The 9,561-nt window shown below is 43.2% G+C and overlaps 1 protein-coding gene across 1 annotated transcript; it reads right to left on the bottom strand.

Moving 5' to 3' along the window:
• Positions 1–8,113: 8,113 nt before the first annotated feature.
• Positions 8,114–9,121, bottom strand: LOC148104258 (uncharacterized). Its single transcript, XM_087838312.1, has one exon. It carries the CDS (start codon positions 9,119–9,121, stop codon positions 8,114–8,116), a length of 1,008 nt encoding a protein of 335 aa, XP_087694438.1.
• Positions 9,122–9,561: the final 440 nt, after the last annotated feature.

The following is a 9,561-nucleotide window of genomic DNA, read 5'->3' as shown; positions in this document are numbered from 1 at the left end:
AGAGTAAAAGTCACGCGCATACTTTAAAATTAACCATTTATTCTTGTGTATAGTTAGCACTTCAAGCAGGCAGGATATTCATTTGACCATATGGAAATGCAGGAAATTTGTGAGATCACAAGTGATTGCTGGACATTGACCTATGGAACCTACTTAAACCATAATAGTCAGTCTGGACTAGTCAGCTCCATCTGACCATCTGGCCAGTATGTTGGTATGTATTTCTGTTTAATTCTATTCATTTTTTTACATAGCTCCACATGACAACAGGTGCCCCAAGGCACTTCATATTATAATGCAAAGATACTACAATAGTATCTTTGTAGTTGGCGACAGTGGGAAGACAAAACTCCCTTTTAACAACATGGAACCTCTGGCAGAACCAGGCTCGGGGAAGGGCAGCCATCTCCTGCGATTGGTCGGAGGTGATGGTGTGACCATGAATGAATCCACATACCAATTGCCCATCTTATTTGTCAATAGCTGACATGACTCATCACATGTATAAATAAAAATCAACTGTGTGCTAGTTTTCAAAATGACTCAGACTGAAATTTTTAATCCAACTGGTAAAAATTATGTCTTGTTAGAAAGCATTGTTTGTAAGTACTTGCCTGTTTCCACCTTCCAAAGATGACTTTAGTGATGGTTCTATACAACAATCTATCTTGTGTGCTGGGTTCTGTTTGTTTTGCAGGCATATGGAGAGAATTTTAATCTCTACATTGGTATAAATAAATATGTTACACTGTGAGCTTTACTGTTATGTCGGTTGCACTACATATTCAAGAAGAAAATAAAAACCGGTTGAGACAATAAGCTACTTAACAGTCACCTAACCACAGGTAACTATCTTCCCATCAAAAATCAAAAAGGAAATTGGAGATGGGTTAAGAGGCAAGTGCAAAAAGGTGTCCTTCTAAGCAGATAAATAATGTACTCAGATACTAGTTTGTATTCATGATGTGCAGTCAGTGGATAAAGTCATATCAATTTTATACTAGTTGCAGAAGTGTTTTTCTGTCAAGTTTGCTAATCTCAGCTATGTGTGACTAGACTCCCTTGGTATAACTGGAAGGGAGAGTCAAAGGTTGAGAGCCAATGGGGGCAAATGGAGAGAGTTTGTGAGTGTGGATGGTGGAGGTCAAAGAAGCCACACTATCACAGGATTTTCCTCACAGTCAATGATTTCACAGTTAAAGTTAAATTCTAGGGCATTCATGGAGTATCTTTGCAACTCAGATACAGAACTGTATGAGATTAGGGTACCCTGATATACTGTCTCTCTACTCATCTTCAGATCGGCTAAAGGGTCACATTAAATTTGTTACTTTGCTATAAGTGATTTTTTTGACAGAATGAGCGAATTTCACATTGGGTATAATTAAGAAATGAAAATGAGGATGAATTAAAGGAAAAACAGTATGCACATTTTGACAAAGTTGTGTCATTGACTCACGAGATCTTCAATATCTTAAAAAGATAAGCATGATTCAACTTGAGCTTTGCTCTGTTGGCTTTACAAAAAACACTTTTACTCTAATTTCCTTTGCAACAGTTATTTCGGGTTCTGTTGTTGTTATAGTGTCATTATTGATGAGATCAATGCAAGAGTGGTAATCATTGGCCTTCTGCTGAGGACCACTCCTTTCTTTGGGCATGCTTGTCGTCTACTGCTTTCTACCGACTTGAGGTGATCTTCAATGTGATTCACCACTTTGGGCCATTGGCTGAGAGGCCTTCACAGCACTCAGTGTTGATCGCTTGGGCCTTCGTGGTCCAGTTTGCAGATGTCCCTGTAGCACATCTTTGGGTGGCCTGCTGTTCTCTTGCTATCAGAATCGTCCACTTGGCAGACATGACCAAGCCAGCACATCCTGCATTTCCTGAGCAAAGTGTACATCCTGGATACAAGGGTGTGCTGATGACACAAGCATGGTTGATAATCATCTTGGTTGTTACTTTGGTTGTCTCCCAGATGTATGTAGTGAGTTGGCTGTTGTGGCCTTCCCAATGGATTTTGACTAATGGTGGAGTCCATGTCAGTGAACTGATGGAAAGCCTACATTTCATGGTTGTCAATAATCATTACTTGTGGTGCCTGACATCCTGCCCCATCACACTGGTATTTTTCAGACTGATGGTCAAACCAATTTCCTTAGAGGCTTAAACAAAACGATCCATCCTTTACGCAAAAGGCTCTGGAGGTTTTGCTGCAAGTGTGTTCCAACCTCTGCATCATCAGCAGTCTCTGAAGATTCACACTCACACGCTTAGGGTTGGCTTTGGGGGGTTAGGTTGAATACTCAGCCAGATGATCTAGTAGGTATGTAGGTCTGTCCCTCGCAAAGCCAAAAATGTGCTTCAGAAGCATAGAAAAGAAAATCCATCCATCCATCCATTCCTTTCTGCTTGTTCTTATGGAGGTTGTGGGGAGACTGAAGCCAATCCCAGCTACCATAGGGCAAGAGGGGGGTAAACTCTAGACTGGTTGCCAATCTGACGCAGTGAAGAAGATGCCAAATGGTATTGGAGTGACGGCACAGACTTACTTTACTCCACCGTGGCTCTTGAATGGCTTCAATAAACTGTGCTGATATTGTACTTGAATTGGTGTATTCTCTCTATTTGCAGAGCCATTTTCATAATGTAGCTTTAAAATTGTTATTATTTTTTTATGAAAATACTGACTCCTTAAAGAAGTCCAGACACTTTTCTTTCCAAGCTCCTTAGACTGACTCTTTTTAACCCTCCAGTTGTTGTGATATTGCAGCAATCCCTGCCACATTACACAGCAACATTTTTATGCCAAAACACTACAGGTAATGCAAGCGTAATTCACAGTTTATAAATGTACTTATTAAACTATGGCCCTAGTAAAATGATATTAAAACACATCTGGCAAATGAAAATAAAGTTGACTTTTGAATAAGCCCAAAATGCACCTAAGGCTTGTTATATATTTGCATAGCTATAGAGACTTACAATTTTAGCATAGCGTAAGTTTAAAATAGAGATTTAAAAAAAAAAGCTGAAGGAATCTTTTCTCTTTACTTTTTAAATGGATTTGAACATCAGTGATTTATAGACCTGTCACATTTTCACTTAGCTCATGGTCAAACAAGTGTAGTTCCCACTTCAGCTAATTTTTTTCTTCATCCAACCTTTATTTCTAAAGGTTTTATACTGAATGAAAGAATGAGAGTACCAAGTTACATGTTGTCCTGTCAGTATGCCTGACATCACATTTTGCTGTGTACATTATGTGCCAGTGATGCCCAGTGATGAGGGCATACTAAATGTGACATTGGTGATTGGAGATGAGCTTGCAAATCAAGGCTTAACTGCCATCACCAACCAGGGCAAGCACATATTCATTTATTTATACTCCTGGATTGCTAACATCAATCAGAGCATTATAAATCTCCCAACTCATCAATAGGCAATCTGCTAATGCATGCAGCCGATCAATTCCTGACTAACAGAGCCAACATGCGTAGCAACTCATCTCTTTTGCTCGCTCACTAGGCTTTTTTCCTCCCAGTACATACAAACAAGCACATTTATATCCTTTGTACAAACACAGATTTCATTTAGAGATGAGTAGTTTGATCACATGGTGTTGCATTACTTAATTGAGGAAAAGAAAAGACTCAAGAAAGCGGCCTGGGGGTAACCTAGGCATAACATGAGGCGCGCCTCCACACTTCTATCACTCCGGAGAAAAGGCCAGCACACCAAACAGTCTAAGATGCTGAGCTGCAACGAGGTGAGCAATGCCAAGACAACAAACAACACGTTTCTAATGGGCCCTAATTTTCCCTAACCAAAAGTAAAAAGAAAACAAGGGACTTCTCTAAAGTATCCTCCTAATCAATAAACAAAAGCAAAAGGGTTCCAACAAACAAAGCTTTTCACTCATACTAAACTGCAACAAAGTGCCCAACATATACAGTGTGTAAGTATTTGCAGTGTTTGCAAGGATTATTTACACAAGGCTCTAAGCTCAGAACAGAGATATCGGAATATATCCAAGAATCTCATCACAGCTTTTAATGAGGCTTCTCACACAAACACTCAGTGCCAGTAGCAAACTACCTATCAGCTCTTTGCTGGGTGCACAGGAGAAAACAAGAGGAGCAAGGTGGCTGTCAGCTGGAGGTTAAGAGGCAGTGTCCATCCAGTGATACAATCCGTAGACAACAGCATCCTCAAACCATCCAATCAGCCGTCTCCACCTGTCACACCAGCAAATCTTGGAGTTGGAAAGAGTTGCACACACTCAGACACACTCTAATAGGACAAGCCACATGTATGACCAGGCACAATTTTACTTGTTTGAGTTTGAATCAAACAACCAAGATGCGATTGAAGTGCAGACACCTTTAATTCAAGCCATTTTTAGACATAGTCCCTGATTTTTATAGGGTCAAGACTAATTGGAGAATTAACTGACAAACAGTTCTACGTCCAGGTGCGGATCTCGCTGTTGTTATTTCGTAACAATTTGGCAGATCTGGGTTTAATTCCAAGCAAGGTTATTATCGTTAACAAAAACTAACGAAATAACGAAAACTAGATGTGAAAAAACATTTTCGTTAACGGAAATAAAAATGAAAACAAAAAAAGGAAAACTAACTAAAACTATAATGAGTGTTCACAAAACTAACTAAAATTAACTGAATTTATAGCAAAAATGTGTTTAGTTTAGTCAAGGGTGAAAATGAAGTTTAGTTTACAGATTTTTTTCTTGCTGTGTCTCATTATGCCAGCAGGTGGCAAGTACGTTAGTCGAGTCGTCTATGTTGCTGCTCCATCCACGCGCAGAATCATGTCAGGAAAAGTCGGAAGAAAGCGCCAGAGTCCAATTTGGGATTACTTTGAATATGACTGTGTTTTGGATAAAGCGTCTTGTAGTGGAAAGAGACAAATTATGAGGGACATTTCTAAAGGGAAAAAAATCCCACAAACCTTAAAGTGCACTTGAAAAGCTCACACAAGAAGGCTAACCTAGCTTACCTTGAGAAGGTAAGGGAGCACACTCAACCCTCATCCCCAGAAAACAGAAGCTAACCCCAGGCAAGGCAGCGTGATGCATCCCGAGACAACAGGACGGGGATATCTACACAACTGTGTGAGTCAATTGCCTTCAAAAAGTTTATCAATTCACTTGAACCAAAATTACGAACACCCGGTGCTGCGAGAGTTAATAGTCTCATTGGGGCCAAGATATACATTTTATAGTTGCCTGGTATCAATGGTTGTTCATCTGCCTTTATTTATTTATTTATTTAAAGAACCCATAGGTGGGAATGTGAGTTGTCTGTCTCTGCGTGTTAGCCCTGTGACAGACAGGCGACCTGTCCAGGGTGCAGTATGGTAGCTGGAATAGCAACATACCCAAGGATGAGCAGAATGACTGATATGATGAAACTGGGATTTTGTTACACTTAATTATTGCAAACACAACTAAAACTATAACTGAAACTAATCAAAACTAAACTGAAACTAAGGATTTTCAAAAAAATAAAAACTAAACTAAACTAGCAAACAATTGGTAAAAACTAATTAAAACTGATATAAAATTGAAAATCTGAAGTCAAAACTAAATAAAAATAAAAACTAATGAAAATTGCAAAACTATTAAAACCCTGATTCCAAGTGCTGAATTTGCACTTGGCTGTTGTTTACTGGAACTCTCAATGTGAGGTCAGAGAGGTGTTGATGCAAGTGATGTAGGCCACCATTAGACTGAAAAACAAGAAAATAAACCTATCAGAGAAACATCAGAAGTGCCCAAATCAAAAATCTGTTTTTTCTTAGAAGGAATGAATGAATAACCACAGAAGATCACCAAAGAAATTTACAATTCTTTACTTGATTACGAACATCCCATTCAAAACACTTTGTCAACTAAAGGATATTTTAAGAATTACTGTTACAATCAATACCTTTATGAATTTACAAACAGCGCTTTTACAACAAGGTGCAAACTACTGGTCACAATAAAAGACAGGAACGCCAAAAGCACCGGCACAGTTCCACATCACATTACATTTAGTAGAGGTAGTATTATAGTATGGGCTGCCAGAGGAACTAGTGTTTATTCAGAGAGTAAGTGCTGATATAAGAGGCTTTGTGAATTCTGTGGTGATATTTGTTTGTACATGACTGTACCAACACCAGTGAAAAAGAAAATGACCAAATAAGAACCCCCACCCCCACCCCCCAAAAAAAGTGAACAGCTATTGCTGTTTTTTTCTCCTCTATTCAAATCAGAGAGAAAATGTACAGCTGCAAGAAATATATATTTGTGTCCCATAATGCTTGACCTACTGGGGAATAGTGATGGGTCGTTCGCGAACGAAATGGCTCTTAGAGCCGACTCTTTGAAGTGAACGACGCGAGCCGGCTCCTTATTGGGAGCCGTGAGGTTTTTTTTTTTCTTTCTCTCACCCTCTCTCTCGCCCTTTTTTCCGCTAAACTCCGCACGCGCGGCCTGTACTTTGCGCTGGGCAGAGGGGGGAGGGGCGTTAGTTACACTGCAGTAGCACAGGAACAGAGCCAGAGAGAAAGAGAGCGAGGGACAACAACGTCACATTAGAAAGGTATAGTGATCATCCACTATTTTCAGTTGCAGATGATAAAGGATTCAGAAATCATGCAGGCCCATATGACAGAGAATGTGCATCTTCTTTTTGTTTTAATATTTTAATTTATATTTAATTGTGTTGTGGTTTGCAGTGTTTTGTGTTGTTTCACGTTAAATTTATTTAAAAGGAAAAAGCTGAAAATTTAAATAGTTAAAAGTCTAAAATGTAAATAGTTGTTCTTTGTATTATATGATTTAATTATTACATTTTATGTGGAGTGAATAAATAAAGTATATTTATGGTGGCCCTTAGAGAAAAAGCACGTACAAACTCCAACACACGTACAAACTCCAAAACACGTAAAAACTCAGAAGCACGTACAAACTCCTAAGCACGTACAAACTCCAAAGCACGTACAAACTCCAAAACATGTAAAAACTCAGAAGCACGTACAAACTACAAAACACGTAAAAACTCAGAAGCATGTACAAACTCAGAATCATGTACAAAAGACAACAGAAGTGCTCCAGGATGCTAGGGCGCAGTGTTGAGCTTTTGTTACCTAGTGGCTACACAAGCCAGGAAGTATCAACAACCGGATTTGGTGTGTGGTTGTAACAGGTAAATTAATTTTTTTTTTTAATTATTTGAATAAATATGAGTGCTTGTCTATAAATACACAAACAATACACACATGCTTTCAATTGTGTAATTTAAGTGATCTGGATCTGTTTTGGAAGTTCAGTTAACGCTAGAAATGTGTTTTGGAGTTTGTACGTGCTTTTTGGAGTTTGCATATGCTTTAGAGTTTGTACGTGCTTTGTCTCTAGGGGCCATATATAAACATATATAAATAAAACCACTTTTTTTTACATTAATAATTCCTTTTCTGCATAATTTTATATTATTGTTAATGATTAAATAATTAAAGCAACAAAACAACCTGAAGAGCCGGTTCGGAGCCGAAAGAGCCGGCTCTTTTTAGTGAGCCGAGCCGAAAGAGCCGGATCTCTAAAAAGAGCCGGAAATCCCATCACTACTGGGGAACAAAGGAAGTCATTCCTCTGCTCCATATCTGTGCAAATAACTGGACAGAAGCAAATGTCAGACATGGCGTATTTGACTGGAGACAGTCAGCGACAGACTGACAAAACAAGACTTTCTTTTATTGACTCACACGTATGCTGATACTGTCTCGATAGGTTAATGCATGACATATTCAGTTTCGCCATATGTAATTTGACTTAAACAAAATCCCACAGCGCAAAATGTATACAGTGTATTACAACCATGTATGACTGCTGCAATTCTTTGTGACTGTGGCAGGAATAAGGCACGGCGGGTCCAGGGATCAGTGTTTTTAGACATTTTTTATTCACAACACCACACACACCTGAGTCCCCGTGTTTTAACGTGGCGGGCGTGATTGCGGATGCCGTGCAGGTGCGTCCGCCCTCCCTGCACGCCACCGCAGACCACGCCCCACCACACACCCCCATCGCCCGATTGAGGCCGGAGAGTCATCCGGCCGAACCTACTCCCCCCCGGTTCCCAACCTTGGAACAGAGGAAAGTCCGTTGCGGAGGCCGCCCACACCTCCAATGGCGGCGAGCCTTGTCCGGGGGTCGGCCACGCCTCCAGCAGCAGAGGCGAAACCGGTCTGGAGGCCGGCTACCCGGCAAGCCGGCACGACCCCGGGGGGGGCTCACTACCCGGCGCATCTGACGCTCCGGGGCAGCTCGATCCTCGACCTCGGGCACAGGTCGAGCAGGCTCCCCTGGCACGGGGACAGCCATCTCCCCTCCCGGTTTCTCCACCTCTTCCGGCTGGAGCGGCTCGTCCGCCGCTGGCTGGGGCGCTGGCGGGAGCGGCTCGTCCGCCGCTGGCTGGGGCGCTGGCGGGAGCGGCTCGTCCGCCGCTGGCTGGGGCGCTGGCGGGAGCGGCTCGTCCGCCGCTGGCTGGGGCGCTGGCGGGAGCGGCTCGTCCGCCGCTGGCTGGGGCGCTGGCGGGAGCGGCTCCGGCAGCCCCTCCCGCAGCCCCTCCCGCGACTCCTCTTCCTCCAGCCGGTGCCGACCCTCGCGCGCCTCGTCTGCCGCCTCCGGTCGGAGCGGCTCGTCCACCGCTCCCGGCAGGAGCAGCCCTTCACCCGGCTGTTCCCCCTCCTCCGGCAGGCGCAGATCCCCGCGCGCCTCGTCTGCCACCTCCGGCTGCTCAGGTGCCCCACGCGGCTCCTCCACCGCTTCACTGTCCTCGGTACACGCCTGTGGGGGTGGCGCCCAGGCCCAGCGCAGCGCCGCCAGCTCCCCAATCTGTTGCAGGTGGCGCTCGGACTGGTCCTGCAGCTCGGCCTGCTGGCGACGCACCTCCGCCGCCTGCTCCCGCTGGGCGGCCGCCATTTCGGCCACCCTCTGGGCCAGCTCCTCCGCTCCCTGGCTCCGATAGGAACCCGCCGTGCCGCCTCCTGGGTTTCGGCACCACTGTGGCAGGAATAAGGCACGGCGGGTCCAGGGATCAGTGTTTTTAGACATTTTTTATTCACAACACCACACACCACACACACCTGAGTCCCCGTGTTTTAACGTGGCGGGCGTGATTGCGGATGCCGTGCAGGTGCGTCCGCCCTCCCTGCACGCCACCGCAGACCACGCCCCACCACAGTGACTTTTTCAGCAATTTAGATAAAGACAATATTCTGTCTACCATTTGTATAACTGAATGTCAGCAGTAAGAACTTCACTACAGGGCGCTGAGATTTATCAGGGCCTCAGTCCTGGAGGCTTCAGCTGTGAACAGCAATGGTTTGTTTGAAAAGTCCTTCAGATATGAATATTTAAATCAGCATTTTGACATTTTGGGAAATGCATTATTATGTTTACTTTGCGAATATTTGACAAGAAGATTAATAGCCATCATCAAGACTAAAAGCAAATTGGCTGTCTCGGTGGGTTAAAAAACAGCTACAAGCACC

The sequence above is a fragment of the Neolamprologus brichardi genome, chromosome 3 (genome assembly GCF_056152115.1).
Source record: "Neolamprologus brichardi isolate AB-2024 chromosome 3, ASM5615211v1, whole genome shotgun sequence".
Taxonomy (NCBI): Eukaryota; Metazoa; Chordata; class Actinopteri; order Cichliformes; family Cichlidae; genus Neolamprologus; species Neolamprologus brichardi.
This window is presented reverse-complemented; position numbering and strand designations above follow the sequence as displayed.

Excerpts from the sequence above, each read along its gene's own strand:
- LOC148104258 (XM_087838312.1), bottom strand. The coding sequence starts at position 9,121 with ATGTCTAAAAACACTGATCCCTGGACCCGCCGTGCCTTATTCCTGCCA.